Source organism: Trifolium pratense, linkage group LG4 (genome assembly GCF_020283565.1).
Source record: "Trifolium pratense cultivar HEN17-A07 linkage group LG4, ARS_RC_1.1, whole genome shotgun sequence".
Lineage (NCBI taxonomy): Eukaryota > Viridiplantae > Streptophyta > Magnoliopsida > Fabales > Fabaceae > Trifolium > Trifolium pratense.
In genome coordinates this window covers 12,520,948-12,542,369 of record NC_060062.1, presented here as the reverse complement: position 1 = coordinate 12,542,369, position 21,422 = coordinate 12,520,948, and the positions used below count along the sequence as shown (strand labels likewise).

Below are 21,422 nucleotides of genomic sequence, written 5' to 3'. Positions count from 1 at the left end.
TCTGAAAATTTCAACTTAACGTCAAACTGATCATAGTCTTTATCAATTGTTTTTATTAAGTAGTCACAATTTTAAATTAATCATCGACTAAGTGACACTTGAATTGTGTGATGTAATTGTCCACATGACATCTAACACTTCATATCAACACATTTAATGGTGTCAAAAAATAAATGTCAACATAGAGACCAAATATGGCAAACATTTAATAAAGACTTGAATAATTTGAGATATTACAAGAGTCATAGACCTACTTAAGAGCGAGTCGAATTTTTTAAATTAGTCATTCAAAGTTGAACCAAAATTCGAGTAATTTTACATTTGAATCGTATAAGTTTTTGCCTCAAGATCGAACCGCAAATACCTCTATTCATAGGTCTTTACGCTACTCTTCACAGGTATTATTTGAGGAAAAATGTTAATATGTGTCATAAGCAAGGTTGTCAGAACCGGACCAGTCATCGAACTGGTGAGCTTACCAGTTCAAGGTTCAATTGGTCAGACCGAGGTTCAACCTGGTCAAACCGTTTTTAATTAAATATATATATATATTTTTTAATTATTATATAAATAAAAATATATAATAATTACTCAATATTCCATAGTTTCACACATTAAAAAGATAAATGTCATAACGTCAATATAAAATAAAAACTTTAGTACATTAGACATAAATTTCTAATTCAAACCAAATTAAAAATTACATAATAAACTAAGTTCTAAAAAATATTCATTGACTATTAAAATTATAATCATACAAAACATATAATATAATATTTATTGACTATTAAAATTATATGCAAAATATCAAAACTATTAAAAAAAAGAAAAAAGAAAAAAGCAAAAGGGAAATAGAAATATAAAAAAGTGAGGCTAAAAAAAATATTTTAACAAAAGATCACTTCTTAATGTGACAAAAGGTTTGTTTTTTCTAAAAAAAAAAGAAGTATGAGGTTTGTATGTATGATGTTTGTCTAATATGGAGAGATTGCATTTGCACTACACTATTACTCCTACATTGCTAGTTTTACAAAAATTTGTGAGGTAGCTTCACTATAAATAAATTGGGTAAGGTGTTGTTGATATGTACAAAGCAAAGTGTTTGTAAATGCTTGTGGGGTTAAGTGTTCTCTCATTTAATAATGAGATGAATGTTTTCTAGTGCAAGTATAGTAGTAAAAAAAATTATAAAAAGAAGCCCGGTTTTGCGGTTCAATGCCCGGTTCTATCCATTTTTTTAAAAAGAAAATTCTTGAACCGCTAAACTGCACCAATCGGTTCACCGGTTTGACCCAGTTCTTCGCCGGTTCGACCGGTTTTTTACCGGTTCGTTTGCTGCCCGTTTTTCAGGCCAAACCGAACCGTATTTATTGCTGGTTCCCGGTCCGGTCTAGTCTGGTTCTGACAACCTTGGTCATAAGGGCACATGTTAAATGTACTATAGATAGAAATTATGTATTGAAAATTATGTTTTCTTATTTATTCAAAGAGAAAAATGCCAAATACCCCCCCTCCTCCCCCTCGAAATTGTAAACTTCGTCAAATAGCCCTCTGAAATTGGAAGACGTCTATCAAATTACCCTTTCAGGTAATTTGTCCCGTTAAAGTCGATGATTTGGCTATTGAAGGGCGAAGTGGCATGATTAAAATAATATATTTTCTCTCTTTTTCTTATTAACTCTCATGTCCCTCAATTGTAACAGAGACATGATCTCTTCTTTCTCTATAAAAACCTTGTATCCACCATATCTATGGTGGCGGTGACGGTGAGGGAGTAAGGTTTCGGTAAAAATGGTACAATTCATATCTAATATTACAACTAGGAAATATAACTCTCCCACCTTGCTTTCCGTTACAACGGAAAAACCCTTGAGTTAGGTCAAGAGCTCCAGCTTCAAATTACTAGCAAAAGACATAACTTTTTCAATTTTTAGTAACATTGGTAATTATTTGTTATCACACACAAACATGTATGATTATAAAAAAGGCAAATGTTTAAGAAATAAGAAGTCGAAAAACTTCATTAAGAAATGAAGCTTTTGAAATGATTAACACATTGAACACATTAATTTTAAAGTCGTCTAAATCTCTTGATTCTTTAACAAATGTCTAAGGGTTAAAATGAAATGAAAAAAAAAATAGAAGAAAAAATTAGGGTATTTAGATTCACTCATAGAAGAATAGCTTTTTGTTTCTTTCACCTTCTGCCAATTTGAAGAAGCCGTTCCACCACTCATCATGCAGAAAATGAGAAGAATGGAGAAGGAAACACCATTATGGCGTGTTTGGTTTATTAGAGAAGTTGTGAAGAGAGAAATAAGTGAGAGAGAACGAGAGAAGAGAGAAATAAGTAAAAAATAGAGTAAATTTGATGTATTGTTTGATTGGAGAGAAAGATGAAAGATGAAAGAAATAGAAGAGAGAAAAATTTACTTATTTTTTAAAAGACATAAATGTCATGTCTTTTAACTAATTAAAAGTCCAAAGCATAAAAATGTGGTGGTAGTACAATTTACGAGGAGACAAAAAGAAGGGTAATAATGGAAATACAGGAAAATATTAGATTAGGTACACTTTATTCCCTATAATTAGAGCTGTAAAAAGGGTCTTAAGGGGCCGGCCCTTTAAGGGGCGGACCCACTTATTTCTGATTATTAATTTTATTTAAATTTTAAACAATTTTTCTAGTGTCGTGAACTTATTCTCTTTTTCTTCAATCAGCACTGTCCACGATCGGCACCCTAAAAAAACTGTTTTTAAAATTTAAATAAAATTAATAATCAGGAATAAGTGGGTCCGCCTCTTAAAGGGCCGGTCCCTTAAGGCCCTTTTTACAGCTCTACCTATAATGGAGAGAGTAAAAAACAATGGGTCCCACAAATTTCTTTCTCTCTTCTTACTTTTTTTGCTAAATCAAACAAAAGAAAACATCTATTTATACTCTATTTTTCTCTTTTTTATTTATCTCTTCTCTAAATCATTTCTACCAAACAGACCATTAAAGTGATGAAGGCATTGTTTGATAAGTTCAATAAGCTAGCTTATAGTTTATTGGACTAACTTATAAGCTTGTTTGATAAAAATGTGAAGTGTTTGGTAACAAGCTTCTCTAACTAGCTTATAGCTTTTTTTGAGATGTTATTTCAAGTAGCGTATGAGCTTATAACTTATAACTTTATCATTTTATTTCATATTTACCCTTATTAGTTTTATTTATTTTTTTAAAATTATGTAATAACTACCCACTAATACTTACAAAAAAAACTACCAACTAACCATGTGCTTTTATATCATTTTGTACTTACAACAGCTAAAATTGTCAAACACTTTAATTTTATTCTACTAGCTTTTCAGCTATAAGCTACCAGCTATCAGTTATCAGCTATAAGCTAGCTTATCGGCTATAAGTTAACTTATCAGCTATCAGCTATCAGCTATAAGCTAGCTTATAGCTTATTTTTACCAAACAGAGCCGAAGAAAACTCTATAAAGAAGATGAATCTCGGTCAAATACCCCTTTATAACGTGACTATTCACTCAAATGAGTATTTGTGACGTGAAGTCCGGATGACAGGTGCTACGTACTGATATCAACGTTCACGTCATCAAAATAAACGGAATAAATGAAACAAATGATATTGGATACACGTCTTATAATTGTAATTTAAGGGTGTATTTAACAATTTTCAATAATTGTGAGTCCCACTTGATATAGGTATAAGTCAATTGCCATCCCTAGCAAAGATAGAGTCGGTTTGTGGAAAAGCAACGTAACAGCAAAGGAGAAAACAAAGAACAAATATAATCCCATCTCTCTTTCGTTTCGTTCCATTCCGTTCCCTTTACTCACTATACTCCACAAATTTTCTCTCTTTTCAAAATCCCTTATATATATAATCACTCAATTCTACTTTTTATTCTCTTCGTCTTCAACCTCCATCCATGGCTTCTGGATCATCCGGTCGCGGCGGTAATCCCGGTTCCAAAGGCTTCGATTTTGCATCCGATGACATCCTTTGCTCCTACGACGACTTTTCCAACAGGGATTCCAATTCCAATGGCAATCACACCGATTCAACCAAGGTACGTTCACTCACTCCTCAAAACCAAAAGGGGTTAGGGTTTATAAAATTTATCATCGTTCAATACTTTCTTGTTTCTTATAATAATAATATATGTATATATACTTTGTGTAATTGTGATGATTTCGAGTTTCATGTAAATTTTATACCTAAAATTGATTGATGGCAGGATTTTCAAAAATCAAGGGTAGCAAGGACATCAGTTTTTCCTGCTACTGGCTATAATCCACCTGAAGATTCTTTAAGCCAAGATGTGATTGCAACTGTTGATAAGAGTATGAAGAAATATACTGATAACCTAATGCGATTTCTTGAGGGAATTAGTTCAAGGCTATCACAGTTGGAATTATATTGCTATAATCTTGACAAATCTATTGGAGAAATTAGATCTGATATAAATCGTGATCACGGGGAGCAGGATTCAAAGCTCAAATCTCTTGAAAAGCATGTTCAGGAAGTAAGTTGCAACTTCAATTCATAAATAGCATTATTATACTTTATGGTTTCTGATAGGACAATACTAGGGTCAAATATGTGTGATGGCCCAATCATTGCACCCAAGTCACACAAGTAGAAGCCAATGGAATAAAAGTTAGTTGGGATTGTTAAGAGTCCTACATCGGGTGTGTGATCACCTAAACACGGGTTTATAATCATCACCTTAATAACCGGTTTTGCAGGGTTAAGTTAGGCACAACTCCTAATTCTAAGAGGGATATTCCCTTAATTTTATGAACTTTCTGTTATAAAAGAGAGGGAAGGATACTGCTTAACTCATTTAGAAAGTTTGTTAGAGTAAAGAGTTAGGAGGAAAACTTTCTAGTTTGGTTTAGGAGCAATACTGCTCTGGTCTAGGAGTTCTTGAAACTTTGGTGTAGATTTCTGTTTTCCACCATTGTAAGGGATGTGAAGCTCCATTTTCAGTCAACAAATACATAGTTTGAGACAGGGGTGTGCAAATAAACCGGTACACTCTGACCAATTTTGAAAAACCAGCGGGACAATTTTAAATGGTGGCTTCTAAAGGTGAGGGCTCTATCAAATCCCTCACCGGTGGACCACTTCGTAAAACCATTGAGAACCATTAGATTAAACAACTTCACATATGAATTATGCACTAGGTCACACTATTTTTTTTTGGAATTAACTACCTTTGTCTCTTCCTCCTGTTTTATCGCAAACTCATCTAAACCATAACTCTGAATCCCTCACCCAAACTTCAAACATAGAATTTGAATATTTGACAAAAAAATTATTTGCGATATTTTTTACAAACATGATTTTCATCCAAGTAATTTTCAGTTTCTTTCTCGTTTGAAAAAATAACAAGGATAGTAAGAGGGTACATGTGAAATTGCGGCAGAGATAGGAATTTTCATGTTTTCTTTTGGATGTAAAGACTATTCCATTCCTATTCGTACCGATTGAAATCATGATGGAAATCTCTGTTTTTTTTTAATTACAAATCATTGCTAGATTTATGAAATTAAAGGGTGCTATTAATATATCTTTCCATGAATCTTTTAAGAGAGTAGCGGTTATAGTGGTGACGGACAAATTCAAGCTCTACTTGCTATGGAACAAATGCCAGAGATATGAGAATGGGAGAGAGAGGCTAGGAATTATGTGTGAAAGATACACATGCTCTCATAGTTATTTTTAATTAATCTAAACCTTTAATTATTTTTAAAATAAATCTAATGGTGTATATAAGTGGTACACCGGCGAACCACTTGTTTGATGGTTCACCTTAGATGTCACCATTTTAAATACACAAGTTGTTTTAGAGAAAAACTGGTCCATTATCTATTTCATTACAAAAATAAAATTGGCACCCATTTTGTAAAAACTGCGAATAATCCATGACCAAAATTCTCACTCTCGCGCAGCCATCCCTGAGAGGCTCTGACTTTGAGTATGATGTAGCCTTGCGATGGTTTTGGGAACGAAACTGGTTATAAAATCTAAACTCAGTTATGCAGGAACAGAACACTGGATCTTCGTTTTTATTGCTTTTTGGCCGTTACTTTCAGATCGTTGATGAAGATTTTGTTTGAGTATATAAATATAAAAGGGAAAGTGATTTAGATGTGAGGGGAAAATTGTGAATGCTGAGATACTGCAGAAGGCTAGTTGTGTTGAGAAATATTTGGTTAAAAAAAAAGAGGTGTGTTGAGAAAGACAAAGAAAGCAATGAGTTTGGGACTTCAAAGCAAAACCAGATCTGAACTAGTTTAGAACCAGTTTATGAAAATATAAGTTGTTTCATTAAAAATTTAAAATACAAACCTGTTAGTTTCTTTTGAAAGAACACAATATAGGTAAAGGGAATTATTTGTCCCGTTAGTTTTATTGAATTAGAGAAAAAATAGAGGAAGGTACTCCCCACTCTCTGGAACTTTCCAGTCGTTTCTAAACAATCAGATAATTAAGTGTGCAAAAAAACCGGTGCACTGGAACCGATTCAAAAGCCAAACCAGACCTTCTATAAAAAAACTGAAACCGATTGTCAAAAAACTGACAAAGCCCATTTTGTGAAAAACCGGTACCCACTTATCACAACCGGTTAAAAAGCGGTGCACTAGATCTTAAATATCATTATATCAGCCACTTGCCCACCTCATTTTTTTCACCGACCAGTTCTCGAACTCACTTTTGCCCACCTCGCATTCTTTTTTACACCAATTCTCTAAGATCTAAGCTAGCTACTGAGGGTTCTAGATCTATACAAGCACTTCTGTTACAATACTGTTGCATCACTGGGGAATGGAGATTAATTCCTCGTTCTCCTTCTCTCAACATGTTTCATTTGATATACTCCCTTTTCAACCGCATTTGATTTATTCATTTATGTGTTGGATTTGGTTTATTCCTTTAATCTATTTTTTTTTTATCACATCAGCATCTTTGTACCAATTCCTTCTTTCACTTTACTGGTGTGAAAGAAATTAAAACTAGTTTTTTTCAAAATCATATTCTTTTATTAGGATTAGTTTTTTTCTTCTTTAGGCGACGTTCTTCTGTTTTTGGTATGTTATTAGGATTGATTTATTCCTTTTTTTATGTTTTGTTTTTAAATTTGATTTGTTCTTTTCTTTTATTAAATTGCTTTAAACTGGCTTTAATCCGAATTGAAACTGCTCTGGTGAAAAACCAGTTTTTGCTATAATGGTTTGTGATAACTGAATTGCACCATAAATGTGGTAAAATTTGAGTTGGTTCATGATCCATGCACTCCCCTATAATCCCCCCTCTAAGGCAAATAAGCCTTTACATATATAGGCATATTTTCTGAACAACTTATGCAGAGAACTATCTAGCTGACTATCCTAACTACTAGGAGAAAAACAGGATGTTTCCCACTGCCAACTTCAACTGAGAGGCATGAAAAACCAGGTGAATCCTGGCCTTTCTGGCAGTTTTAGTTGGAATGCCACTGCCCCTACTTGCTTGAGGACCAAATAAGGTCCATAGAACCTTGCTGACGGCTTAAGCTGCAACGTTGTGGGCATTGAAACTTGCCTATGTTGTCTGTCTTTAAGTACACCCAATCCCCTACTTTGATTTTACAAGGCTTCCTGTGACAATTAGCAAATTTGACCATTTGAATTTGTGCTCTTTCCAAGTGAAATTTCAGTTGTCTAAGGGTCCATCACTTGTTTTTTCAGAGAGGCCATTTAGATCTAAATCCTTTCGAATGATTTTACTACTTTTTATTGTTCTTTCTTTATATCTAATTATTAAGTTATCCTCCATTTGATATGGGGCGTCTATTCATAACTTTTAACATGTCAAGGCCATAAAAAAATTTAAAGTACCCTCTGCATACTTGATTTTTTTTTTTAATTGAAGCCTTCTTTTGTCCCTTCCCAACTATTATCTTGATCCATAAATTTTATTTAACTGTATGCTTTGTTTTATCAAGGTTGTCAATTGCCAACCTTTAGTGCATAGTTTACTGTTCAAGTAATCTGTTTTTCTTTGCTTTTTTGTTCAAACCTCATTATTTGGTTGTTCCTTATGTAGGTTCACAGGTCAGTACAAATTTTAAGAGACAAGCAAGAGTTAGCTGAGACTCAGAAAGAATTAGCCAAGCTGCAACTTGCTCAGAAAGAATCATCTTCCTCAAGCCATTCACAGTCCAATGAGGACAGATCTACACCTTCTACCACAGATCCTAAAAAAACTGATAATGCATCTGATGCGAACAACCATCAGTTAGCTCTCGCCCTGCCTCATCAAATTGCTCCTCAGCTGCCACCTGCAGGACCCCCACCCCAAGCTCAACCACCAAATGTGAATCAACCCACTCAACAACCCGCTTATTACATGCAGGCTGCACCTACACCGTCTCAGCTACCCCAGAATCAGTATATGCCTTCTGATCAACAATACCGAACCCCCCAACTACAACAAGACATGTCCCGGGTGGCTCAACAATCAACACCATCTCAAATAAACCCTCCCACATCTGTGCAACAATTTTCTCAGTACCAGCAGCAGCAGCAGCAGCCATGGCCTCAGCAGGTGCAACAATCCTCAATGCAACCTCAAATGAGACCCCTCTCACCTGCTGTTTATCCTCCATACCAACCAAACCAAACATCAAATCCATCACCCACAGAAACACTGCCAAACAGCATGCCCATGCAAATGCCATATTCAGGGGTTCCGCAACCAGGATCCAGCCGTACTGATTCCATGCAATATGGATATGGTGGAACTGGTAGAGCAGTTCCACAGCAACCTCCACCCCAGCAAATCAAGGGCTCATTCTCTTCACAACCCAGTGATGCATATGGAGCTAGCGGGACCCACACTCCTCCTGGGAATGCATACATGATGTATGATGGCGGTGAGGGAGGAAGGACACAGCATCCACCACCTCAACCCTCTCATTTTGCTCAATCTGGATATCCTCCAACAGGTGCTTCCCTTCAGAACCCCAATCTCATGGTCCGAAATCCTAGCCAGTCACAGTTTGCACGCAACCATCCTTACAATGAGTTGATTGAGAAATTGGTGAGCATGGGATTCAGGGGTGACCACGTGGTGAGCGTGATCCAAAGGATGGAGGAGAGTGGACAGACCGTAGATTTCAACTCTATTCTTGACAGGTTGAATGGTCCCCAGAGAGGGTGGTCAGGGTGAACTACAACTTAACCTGCTGTCTTGGAATGTCCTTTACTGTCTAAAAAACTCGATCATTGCGTATTTTATTATGCATGGAATAAAAGTTTATGTAGTGTCTACAGCTTATCATCGTGTGTAAAAATGTCTTGAGTTGTGACTTGTGAGGATTGTCTACTATTTTTACTGATTATATCCTTCACTTTTTTTTTTCTTCTATTTTTTTAATCTATATTTTAAACAAGCGTATGAAACTTTTAATTATCAATAATCTACACTTTAACTATATCCATCCTGATCTGTAATTAGCCACCTCATGTTGCTTGATTACTAATATTGTCACACTAATCTAAGTTATGACTACTGGTGGTGCAACCAAAACTGTAGGCAAATTTATCCCATCATATCTATAAGGCATGGCTATAGAAGGAATATAGCCAAAACGGTCATATTCAAATTGTGCCAAATTGAAAAGTAGTTATCCTGTGAAAAATAATTTGCCTTTGAACACATCTTAATTACATCTTCAACTCCAAGTAAATTACTTTAAACTATCTCGAGGAAGAGAAAGAGTAATATAACTAAAGAAGCGTAGGACTTCAAAGTAAATTTTACTGTGAATAGTATTCAAAAACACCACGAAGCATAGGCCTGCAACAAAAACAAAAGAAAAAACAAAATTAAGCTCGTACTATAATTAAAAGATATTTTAGGAAAAAACTCATGCCACACAAGTTTGATGAGAAAATCTTTCTTGAATTCCATCCTATAGGCTTGAATTTGAAATTCACCATCATATGTCAAAGACATGTCATCATTTAAAGTTTACTAATAGTCCAGCTCGAGACCCTATTCTTTTTCTAGCTCGAATTCGACCCCATTTGAGTTCACAAACACTCGGTTCGGCTCATTATCTCATCTTAGAATTGAGAATTGAACCTAACTCAATTAAACAAAACCGGCTTGTAAGATGAGGATTGTCCTCACTTATAAACACACATTCAGACCATCTCGCAACCGATGTGAGACTCCTTAATATCTCAAACCGAATAACATAAAAATAAAAAATAAATAAATTTTAGATTCATAAATAAATTGAAATTTATACCAATTTTTATTGAAATGTTATAAAATCAAATATATAAATAAATTTGAAAATATTTTTGAAATGTTATATAAATAATCGAGCCAACTCGTGAACAAACGAATCAAATTATATATAACTCAAGTTTAACTCAGTTAATTAACGAACTTAATTTGAGTTTAGCTCATTTGATTCATGAATCAAGTTTATTGAATCGAATCTCAAACTTTGATCGAGTTAACTAAGTTCATTATTAGCCCCAATTTTAAAATAGCAAACATTTATGGGGATTAATTTTAGCGAACAAACATATTTATCACTTGAACTAATTTATCTTTAATTGATATAAAAATAAATATATAAATCTTTATCTCCACTTGAATATTTAAGCATAATAACTTTTTGGGTCATGCTAAATTAGTGTCCCTGGGGCATTAGTTAAGCATACTAAAAAATGAAACAAATGATAAAGTTAATGATGAGAGAGAATAACTTTTCACATCATTAAAACATTGAATACACAATTTATGAGATAAAACTTCTATATTTATATCATTAACTAGTGCCTGCCTTCGGAGTCACTGTTTAGCATTTTCCTAACTTTTTTATCAGTCAAATATTTCTTTTCGTGAAAAATCACCTTCTCTCTCTCCTTCTCTCACTCCCATCACACTATTGTTTGTTTGTTAGTTTCCACACAACACACACACACACACACATAACTCATTCCGTTAGCCGCACATCATACAAACCCTTTTCCGTTTCACCACCATGCCTCCGTCCACCACTTTCCACCACCCCTCCTCCGCCTCCGTCGTCTACTCCTAGACCATCGCCGCCGTTCTACAGGCACTCACTTTTCCATTTCTCTCTTTCTATTTTCCCTTTACTTTACCTTCATTTTTTTATTAGTATTAATTCCCACTTTTTCGTGCAACATCGAACCTCTTTCTTTCTACTGTTATTTATTTTTTGTAACTTTGTTCGCAGATTCATCCTATTTGTTTATTTGTTTTCAGCTATGTTCAATTTGTATTACATAAATGTACTTTATTAATTTGTATAAATGAATATAGTTGTTTATTTTTAGTAAAAAAAACTAAATAAATTAATTAAAAGTGTATGAAAAACAATGTTGGAACAATTTTGAACATCTTTGTTTCATGTGTGGCAATAGTAATGATAATGATAATGATAATGAAAATTTGGTATTTGTTTGTTTGTGTAGGTTGAACAAGGTTGGACAATTTTTGTTTTAGTTGATTTTGTGTCCTAAAAATGAAACCACAAAGCAATGGGTCTTCTAGGGTTCATAAGTCGAATAAACATAGTCGAGAGGAAGGACCTACCTGGCTTATAATTGCTGCTGGTGCTGTTTTGAGTACATTGTCTATTCGCCTCGGTTACAAGTTGAAGCAGGCAATTGACTCTAGGCCGCCGCCCAAGCAGAATGCAGCAACTAACATTCTCAAAGGTGGACGAGGAGTATTTGTTAATCAATCTATTTCTTTTCTTTATTTTGTTAATAATCATTTTTCTTTGTCTAATTTCAGGAAATGGAAAATCGGCCAACGTAAGGAAACCTCCGGATTGCTTTATGCAGCCTAATGGATATTCCCAAATGCAAGATAATCATGGCTGCTTTACTTGCAATCCAGGTCTAATTTGTTCTTTAACTTTTTATCACCAATTGAAGTATTTTTCTTTTACTTTTATTTCTCCTTATTTAGAATTTCTACATTATCTATTAGCAAACTTTCTTCTTTAATTTGCCAAGACTTGTTGAGTTCAGCCTTATTCCAGGTCCAACAATGTGTAATCATGCTTATGAAACATTTATTCACTCATCTATATTTGTTTTGTTTCTTTATCTTATTATTTATTATCTATCTCGGGTTCCAGTTCAACATTGTTAGCATCCCGGTTGAATTTCATTGTTACATTTGAATAAATAAACACACACACACACGCACACATACATACAAAAGTTTTGCATAGAGTTGGCGATATCAGAAGTGGTTTGCAGATCAACTTATTTATCTGTATTCATAGGTTAGGGTGGGAATCGATGCAACAAAATGTTTTGATCCGTTGGATGAGAATTCAAAATCAAATTTTTTAGCCCAGCAGGTCTATGATACTTGGTAATTTTTATAGAATAATTGCAGGTGTGGAGATAAAATGTTTTAATTGTGGTATCAACACATGTAATCTCTTGTTCACCAGCAAAGTGATGCAAATTATATGTATAGCACAGACATTTACGCTCACCTTGAATTTACTTATTCTCGAATGTGTATGAGATTGGTCTCTGATAAAAGCTTGTTTACTTATTCTAGAATTATATATGTGTGTAGAAATCATTGTTGATTGTAGTTTTGTGGATTTGAGTCCACATTCGTGTGACATAAATTCCTAACCGATACTTTCATTATGGTGCTGTTTTACTGGGCAGGGCATTGAGTCCCTAAATGTTTAAACTTTTTTCTTAGTATGTGTTGCGTCTGGCTTAGATTATGTACTTGATGATGGACAGGAACTGGAGGTTCTGTGGAACTAAAATGCCCACAAAATGAACAGATGTTGAGTGAATTCAATGGGGCACTCCCGTTGGTGACTGTTCCTCCTGCTGAGTTTAGCAAAGAAAATGGTGTTGTCTGGGCTTGCTCCCCTGATCGTCTTGAATTGCCTTCAAAGCCATTCCATCTTTCAAACTGCTCAGATTCACCATGTGTATCAGAATCTGGTTCTGATATTTTCAGTAAGCGGGAAGTCATTCAGAAACTGCGGCAACAATTGAAGAGAAGAGATGACATGATACTAGAGATGCAAGATCAAATGGCCGAATTGCAAAATTCATTCAATGCTCAGGTGGGACTTTCTTCTCATTTGCAATTGCAGCTTGAAGCTGCAAACAGAGACTTATTTGACTCTGAGAGAGAGATCCAACGGCTAAGGAAAGCAATTGCAGATCACTGTGTTGGATATGTTCCGCACGACAAATCATCTACAGTCACAGCTTGGTCTACTGAGACTAGAAATGGCTATCCAAATGGACATCTTGACGGGGATATCAATTTGGACGTCCCGGAAAAAACAAAGGATGAGGAGGAGCGAATTGAGATGCTGAAAAGGCAAGTGGGAGAATTGAAAGAGGCGATAGAAGGAAAGGAATACTTGCTCCAGAGTTACAAGGAGCAAAAATCTGAACTTTCTCTGAAGGTCAAAGAATTGCAGCAGAGATTAGATTCTCAGCTGCCTAATATTTTGTAGAGTTTGTGAATACTTTTAATTTTCAGTGTCTTCTCTCATTCTTTATTTTGTCACTGTAATTAGCTCAACTTTGATCGTTTGATATAATTTCAAAGTTTGTGCGGCGTGGCATGGTGAACCTGAGAGGGCTGGGTTTTTGAATGGCAAGATGAATGCATATTGCTCCATGAAATAGAAAATGTTACTCTTCTCTTTTCGTAGAATATTATTTAGAGTAGATTATATACGTACCACACCCTAATTTACTATACATTTTGCTAATCTTATTCACAGTACAGTTAACCTTTGTATGAAACAAAATGTACCTGTGTTGAGCTTGGAAAGGATATTTTATTTATTTATTTTTTTGACAAGAGAAAACTTAATTCATATCATTGATCAAAATGTTCTCAATACAACGAGAAATCGACTCAAAAATATAGCGACCAGACATGGAATATGCCGCTCGTGCTAAGGCATGGGCGGCCATATTCGCTTGTCGCTTTACAAACTTGACCTCAAAGTTGGAATTTGATAATAATGATGACTTAATGCTAGAAATCAACAAACTAAACTCAGTTATTTCTATTTGGCTAGATGAAATAGCATCAACAACAATTTTGGAGTCACTCTCAAATATGACATGAGAAAAGCCTCTTTGTAACATTTCACCGATTGCTTCTTTGATAGTCATGGCTTCTCCCTCCAAAGTATTGAGTCTTGCTTGCATTATGTTGGTTCCTGCTACTATAAAACGTCCTCTATGATCACGTACACACCATCCCCAGCCTGTTACTCCCGCTGCGTCATAGAAACTAGCGTCAATGTTGCACTTTACATGTCCAAACCGTGGCTGCTGCCACTCCTCTGCTGTTCTGGTTGTTGACAGCTGCTGTTCCAAGTTTTGTTAGAAAGGAAAGGATATGTTAGAAAGTGTTAAATGGAGATTAAAATAAGTATAACTTTTGTGGAGTTAATCTAAGGTGTATCCTATTTAAAGGAGTATATAAGGGGGTATCATTTTATTGCTGGTTGATTTATCATTTAAGCAAAATAAATGGAGATAAAAATTGTCAATTTTCAATCATAAAATTCCACTTTTTAAATTTCTAACTCAATCTAAACATTATATATGGAATATTATGGATGTAATTGTCCGAGGGTTGTTGTTTAATTGAATAATTCTTCCTATTGAATGACTTTGTTTGAATACAAGTAAAAAGAAAAGGAACAAAAAATAGATGATTCATTGGAAAAGAACAATTATATACGGACACACTTTTCATTGAGACATAAACTAATACTTGTACGCAATCTTATCATGCTTTATATTGTTGTGCTTTGCTTTATTACTGCAAAAGCTAGCAAACATTAATCTGTAAACAAATTCTACCAAAAAAAGGGTAAATTTGTCGGGAAAAAAATTAGAAATTCCTGCAAATAAAAATGATTTAATCTTTTCATTTTTCTTCAATGTTCATAAAAAGATATTAAAAGAAAAAAAAATTGATCAATGTTGTTTAGTTTAAGAGATTAAATCGCGCTATTTCATTAATTTGAGAGATTAATTTATAAACAATTTACAATCTTAAGGATTAAAATGATGATCAACTCTTGACCAAAAAAAAAAATGATGATCAACTCAACTTTTGTCCTTGTACTCATTGGTACTGCAGAAAATTTAGTATTTTTATGGGAAAAAATGCCACAAAAAACATACAATAGCAAAAAACATTCGAGAGCAGATCCTCCATTGAAAATTTTCTACAATTAAATCACAACCATTGATTTAGTATTATGTGTGATCAAGATCAAGTAAGGGTCATGATGTACACCGGACAGTCTCCGGTGAATAATGCACCGGAGAGGATCCGTGTTCCTATGATTCATATACTAGCATTTTTCCCAAAATGAATATTGGTATGGACGTATGGTTGATGAAAGTTGAGTTTCACAGAAAAATTAATGTACACTTCAAATATTTGTGCTTATATAAATATTGCTTTTGGACACATAATTGATCCAACCATGTGTGCCAACATTATAGGCTAAGAGCACAAACTAGATATTCATCCAATCTAATACTGGTTCAATATTTTTCCTTCAGCCTCTGTAAATTGAGAAAGTAGTAATCTCAAGAATATTAACTTGTAGATACATAGGAAAATGCTATTTAGAAATGGATAGTGATCCTTACACATAATTCAAACTATCCCGGAATGGTCTTATTCAAATAACTCACCTAGCATTCAAATCAAACTCACCAGCCTCACGCCAGCCCTCGGGCGTGCCAGTATCACCATTTTCAGCTTCGTCATTCAAGAAATCCTCAGATGGCTCCTTCTCATCTCTCTGTGCATTGTTTCCCCATCCATTCATCATCTCACCGTGATCCTGATCTCCCATGTCATGACCACCAATCCCTATATCACTGCCTTGGGAACCCAGTGCACTTCCTCTTATGGGGGCTCGAGACATCATTTCAGCATGAGACTGTGAATCAGCCCTTGCCTGCTGGTCTGCTTGATACATTGCTGCCATCCGTAATTTAGCCTCATGGGCTTCACGACCAGCCTTCTCTCTGGATTCTATTTCTGCTCTTAATTCCACCATAGCTCGTCTTTCCTCTTGGAGAAGTGCCTGTTCAATCATCAGTCTCTCCTCAGACCTAAATTCCCCCAAAGATCTCTTCTGCGATATTATGTTGAAGGCGAGTGCTTGCTTCTCAAAAGTTGCTGTAAATTCAGCAATTTTTGCAGCAATATTATTATCCCACTGTTGGGACCTTGAAAGCATCTGCCCAGTTGTGTCGGAATCAAGTATCCTATCATCCTCTTCTGCTTCATAATCTGCCACAACATGATATGGCAATAATCTGCAGGAGGAAAATTTAGGCAAATATATAAGAGCAAACTTCATTTCATTAAGCTCAAAACAAAGCAATTTTTTGTTTGCAAATGATACGCAACGCTCAAATTTGTAAGAGCACATTTCAATGAAACACAATCAGGATAACAAAACATTTACAGCTATGACGGAGATACACACATGACAAGTTACACAGCTAGAAAAATGTAGCCATGTTATAAATTAAGTCACACAAATTACCGATGCAGTACTAGTTTTTGTAAGGATCACAACTTACTAATGTACTCACAAAAGTGTAACTTGCAAACATACTCGTAATATAACAAGTAGAACTCCAGATTGATTTATAATACATTATGATAAATCAACTGTTAGTCTCACTTCCATTGAGAGAAATAAATTTTATCTTTTGAAGAAGCTAAATTAGCCCACCCAAATTGGTACCAAAGAGAATCGAACCTAAGACCTTAAGGAGGAGCACACTCCCAGGTCCCAAGCAAATGCCATATGGTAGAGTAAGGATTAGATCTAATAGAACCTTATGTTATAGGGCTTTGCAGAACTAAATCTAAGAAAAAAATATATGCATAAAGTAAAATTATGAGTAAGGACATGGGAACAGATAATAGCTTCATGTATGGTGGTTCCAAACATAAATAGAGAGATTTTGATATGTTATTAGAAACAGGGTTAATGACAAGGAAAGTAAAGTTGGAATACTAGATAACTTGTTCTAAACAATTCTAAAATCAGAGAAAATAACATCACACTGTCGAACACAAAACCAAAGGATCACATGAATATATAAGATGAAAAGGACCGCTAAAAAAAATAAAGTAAAATGAGGAAACCAACATGAAAGAATTCTGCAAAGCAGATGTGTAACAGATCCAAATAAGCAGATCGTAGTGAGAAACTGCAAGTGAAGAGATAGAGTTTGTATTCGGTCCACAAAATTAATGCTGAATAATATTATGATGCATAGAACTGATTGGGATATAACATATAAGCATATAATAACAAAAACATCAACTAAGGATGCATTTGGAATAGCTTATTTAAGACTTATTTAAGCTTATAATACTACACAAGCACTTGTAGAGTTTCAGAGAGTTTATGAAAATAGCATATGATATGTTCATAAGCTGTTTTCAACTTATTTCCATAAGCTACTCATGATATGAAAAATTGAAAACATATACAACTTGCATAAAAACAGTTTAGCCACATTTCCTCTTTGATTATTCATTATATGTAAGCACTTATATAATCAAATGATAAATACCTGTTCAATAAACAGTTAAGTTGTTTTCCCAAATACACTTACATTTTTTGGCTTCTGTCACCTTAAATAAATGATCGACGTTAGTTGAAATATCTTTCTAGTTTCTAGTCTATGTTGTTACAAGCAGCAATAGTGCCTCTATCGAGCCCAGTGGGTGTCGCAACCACAAGTGTGTTTCCATGAATTTAGAGGCTTAACTTGTTTGTTTCCTTGAATTTTGTTGGTATCTACAATTAAGTTTGCTTAAGAGCTGTAATTTTTATATTAAATTATGAACATTTCATGAATTGCGAATATTGTTTCATTTTTCAGAAATTATGTGTTTATTAGTATTATTAATTGTATAAAATTCCAAAATTTATTGATTACCGGCCGTCCCACTCTCTGCTATCCCAATTTTGGTTAGGCCGCTCCATTTCAATATCCGAGATTGACAACACAGATTCTAATCCCAGCTAAGGTTAAGAAGAACTAACAATAACATCACATTTTGTTTGCACACAAATCAATATCATGAAGTAAAAGTTTCCCAATCTGAAATCAGTTTTGAGAAAAATGAATTTGGGTTGGACATAATTCAACCTTACAAAATTGGCTTTTAAGGTCAGAGATGCCTCCCACTTATACACTCATTTTCAGGCCTTATCTCATCCAATGTGGGACTCATCACAATTCTCAATCGATAGTTTAACTTGTTGGGAAATACAACAGTGAAATCTATTCAGAATCAGGGCTTTGACGACACAAAGGATGGTTTTGAACAAGCTGTAGTAACCTAAAGACTGGTGCGAGACACCTGGCAACCAGCAGCAGGAGGTAGCCCAAATACCAAAATATAGTTTAAATTTGAAAAGGTTAATGAAACAATTGAAGGCCAGTTTTAGAAAACACAGTACTGTGAATCTCTACAACAATTAATTGACAGGAAATGACCGGTGTGTCGAAGAAATGGGTTCATATCATCTATACAATGAAATCAATATTTGATTTGAACACCTCACAAGTCTGACCGACACTTATCTTTGTCACAACACGTAAATATAAAGGAAATGGGAGTTTGTTCAAGAAGATTACTGCAATCAGTAATCACTACATTCAATTTTACCACAATGGAAGTACAAAACAGTAACATCAGATCACAGGAATTAATGTATATATGAGGGGACAAAATATATTGTGCAAAAGACTTATTTCATAATATTCCAATATTTGTCGAACAATTGTAATTTCTGTATGATTCTGATATATGATTAAAATTATACTATTTCATAAACGTATCTGATCTTCTGGCTTTACACATAAAAAAGTTTCAATGTGCTGCAACAACAACCGCTCCAATATACTCATCACAATGTGAGGTGGCATAGCTCATTTTGAAGATTGGTTATTTAAGTTTCACTCAAATATTAAACTGTAAACTATACTAATGCAGTATCACTAATAGCTCCATTCGATTGCAAGGGCATTTTTAATTCAGAGACTATTGACTTAATGGTAGAAGTACAAATAAAATCACAAAACATCTTGAAAGAACTTCAGAATATGGTGAAACAAGCAAGTAATTGAAAGGCCACAAACATAATTTGAGGGAAATCACTAAGGGTATGTTTGGGAGTTGGGTTTCAGAGGAGAGGAGTATGGAAGAGTAAGTTTATACTTTATATTTTGGTATATATTTGATATTTAAGAAAAACAATGAATTACATGATATATGATCATATAACAATTCATTTACACTAATCTAATTTTCAGAAACAGCTGATAGTATCCCTAATTTAAAAAAGATTAAGTCCTCCCTTCCCTCCAAAACCCGCCAGTACCATATATGGAAAACATACTCATCACAATATGAGATGGCATAGCTCATTTTGAATATTGGTTATTTAAGTTTCACTCAAATATTAAACTGTAAACTATCCTAATACAGTATCACTAATAGCTTCTCTCAATTGGAACAGTAATTTTTTCATTCAAAGACTGTTGACTTAATGGTAATAAAAACACAAATTAAATCACAAAGCATCTTGAGAGACCAAAAAACTAAGACTGATTCTCTAAAAGAACTGCAGAATATGCTGCAGCAAGCAAGTGATTGTAAGGCCACAAACATAATTTGAGGTAAATCACGAAGGGCATGCTTAGTAAGCCTATTTATTTATTGTTTATATGGAGGGATAATCTTCTTAACTTGCTATAAAGTAATTTCTCGTATCAATGTGAAAATCCTATAGAGCACAGGCACCCCAGAAATATTGTAATCAAAAGCTTCAATGTCAATAACCTGTTTGTGTAAGATTTTCCCCCCAAGGCACAGTAAAGTTTCCTTTACCCTTTCCAAAAATCTAAACAAAACAGGTTGAAGCTGTTTGCATATAAATTAAGAGTAATAGGAGAATTTCATGATACATCAAATTAATCCTAATAAGTTACTCAACTGTGGTTAATTTAGCATTTATGTGATATTTCCTATTCAGTGACATTATTTAGGAAAACTAAGCAAAAACAACATTTATAATTAGAAAAAGCACAAGTTAGAAAAAACAATGGCCAATCAGAAACACACAAAAAAAACCCAAGTAACCGAGCTCAGGTGATTAATGATTTCACCCTAAGACGAATTGTTTGGGAAAATCCAAGTTCGATGTCTTGGCCAGATTTTAGTCATCTCACGGCCGAACTCTGGATTATCATGCCCTCACTTAATGAGTTCACCCTAGGACGAATTGTTCAAAAAAATCCAAGTTTGATTTTTTTAGCTAGACTTTACTCATACCACGGCCGAAAATAAAAATAAAAAACATTTTGTTCGTTGAATGAATATATATATATATATATATATATATATATATATATATATATATATATATATATATATATATATATATATATATATATATATATATGAGGTGAGAGAAGGAACCTCTCGCAGGCATCTTCAAGAGAAGAAAAGGGCCGTTTGAAATCTGGATGGCAGACCCGCCAAGCATCTTGGTAAGCCATCTGAAGCTCCATTTGATTCCCAGGTCGAATAATCTTTTGCTGTTGTTGTTGTTGCTGCTGCTGCTGCTGCTGAGATTGTTGATGGTTTGAATTAGGGTTTTGGTGTAAATTGAGAATGGGATTAGGATTAGGATTAGGGTTAGGGTTTTGTTGAAGATTGGGAGGTCTTATGGGACGCAAGTGAGCATCAATGTTTGAAGGAAATCGAGAAATTGCAGCTGCTTGCGCTGCTTGCTGTTGTTGTTGTTGTTGTTGCTTCTGGAATTGCTGTAAGAGCAGAAAATGTTGTTGCTGCTTCTGGAATTGTTCTTGTTGCATCAATAGTTGCTGTTGTTGCTGTTGTTGTTGTTGTTGTTGTTGTTGCTGATGCATTGCCTTTGATTCATCCATTTTTTTTCCAAAATCAAAATCTTGGAAATTATCGTGCAATTTCGTTTTTCGAATGAAGGAAGAGAAAAGAAAAGACAAAGTGTTTCTCTCCAAAAACTAAATTCTTTGTTGTTTCTGATGTTTCATGTTCCTATTATCATCACTCTCATCTCATATCGTGCGCAAGCAAAGCAATGCAATCATCCACTTGTTGTCTATGCTTTTCCTTCCCTTGTGTTTTTTATTTTTTCTCTTTTAAGAGGAAGTGGTTTCACTCGGCATAATCTTCGGGTTTGTTTGGTAAACCTAACCCAAAGTTACAATTAATCAATGTGTTTATGTCTAAACCGAT

General features: G+C 34.5%; 3 protein-coding genes across 3 annotated transcripts; 2 read left to right on the top strand and 1 right to left on the bottom strand.

Moving 5' to 3' along the window:
- The first annotated feature begins 3,695 nt into the window (after positions 1-3,695).
- On the top strand, positions 3,696-9,431 carry LOC123921342 (putative uncharacterized protein DDB_G0294196). Its single transcript, XM_045973835.1, has 3 exons — positions 3,696-4,083; positions 4,252-4,539; positions 8,109-9,431. The coding sequence occupies exons 1-3, from the start codon at positions 3,943-3,945 to the stop codon at positions 9,231-9,233; spliced, it is 1,554 nt and encodes a 517-aa protein (XP_045829791.1). The 5' UTR covers positions 3,696-3,942; the 3' UTR covers positions 9,234-9,431.
- A 1,522-nt stretch (positions 9,432-10,953) lies between these two features.
- Positions 10,954-13,748, top strand: LOC123920677. The gene is made up of 4 exons (XM_045972970.1): positions 10,954-11,145; positions 11,525-11,770; positions 11,850-11,954; positions 12,833-13,748. Exons 2-4 carry the CDS (start codon positions 11,575-11,577, stop codon positions 13,567-13,569), a joined length of 1,038 nt encoding a protein of 345 aa, XP_045828926.1. The 5' UTR covers positions 10,954-11,145; positions 11,525-11,574; the 3' UTR covers positions 13,570-13,748.
- Positions 13,749-15,516: 1,768 nt separating this feature from the next.
- LOC123920676 (putative mediator of RNA polymerase II transcription subunit 26) lies at positions 15,517-21,390 on the bottom strand. Its single transcript, XM_045972969.1, has 2 exons — positions 20,622-21,390; positions 15,517-16,423 (listed from the first exon to the last, which is right to left on the bottom strand). Exons 1-2 carry the CDS (start codon positions 21,089-21,091, stop codon positions 15,787-15,789), a joined length of 1,107 nt encoding a protein of 368 aa, XP_045828925.1. The 5' UTR covers positions 21,092-21,390; the 3' UTR covers positions 15,517-15,786.
- Between the last annotated feature and the right edge of the window lie 32 nt (positions 21,391-21,422).

What these genes read in the sequence shown, in the direction of transcription:
- LOC123921342 (XM_045973835.1), top strand. Translation starts at nt 3,943, where the DNA reads ATGGCTTCTGGATCATCCGGTCGCGGCGGTAATCCCGGTTCCAAAGGC. An exon ending in ATCACACCGATTCAACCAAG is followed by an intron (nt 4,084 to 4,251) that starts GTACGTTCACTC and finishes GATTGATGGCAG; the next exon opens with GATTTTCAAAAATCAAGGGT. An exon ending in TTGAAAAGCATGTTCAGGAA is followed by an intron (nt 4,540 to 8,108) that starts GTAAGTTGCAAC and finishes TTCCTTATGTAG; the next exon opens with GTTCACAGGTCAGTACAAAT.
- LOC123920677 (XM_045972970.1), top strand. Translation starts at nt 11,575, where the DNA reads ATGAAACCACAAAGCAATGGGTCTTCTAGGGTTCATAAGTCGAATAAA. An exon ending in AGCAACTAACATTCTCAAAG is followed by an intron (nt 11,771 to 11,849) that starts GTGGACGAGGAG and finishes GTCTAATTTCAG; the next exon opens with GAAATGGAAAATCGGCCAAC. An exon ending in CTGCTTTACTTGCAATCCAG is followed by an intron (nt 11,955 to 12,832) that starts GTCTAATTTGTT and finishes GATGATGGACAG; the next exon opens with GAACTGGAGGTTCTGTGGAA.
- LOC123920676 (XM_045972969.1), bottom strand. Translation starts at nt 21,091, where the DNA reads ATGGATGAATCAAAGGCAATGCATCAGCAACAACAACAACAACAACAA. An exon ending in CTTGAAGATGCCTGCGAGAG is followed by an intron (nt 16,424 to 20,621) that starts GTTCCTTCTCTC and finishes TTCCTCCTGCAG; the next exon opens with ATTATTGCCATATCATGTTG.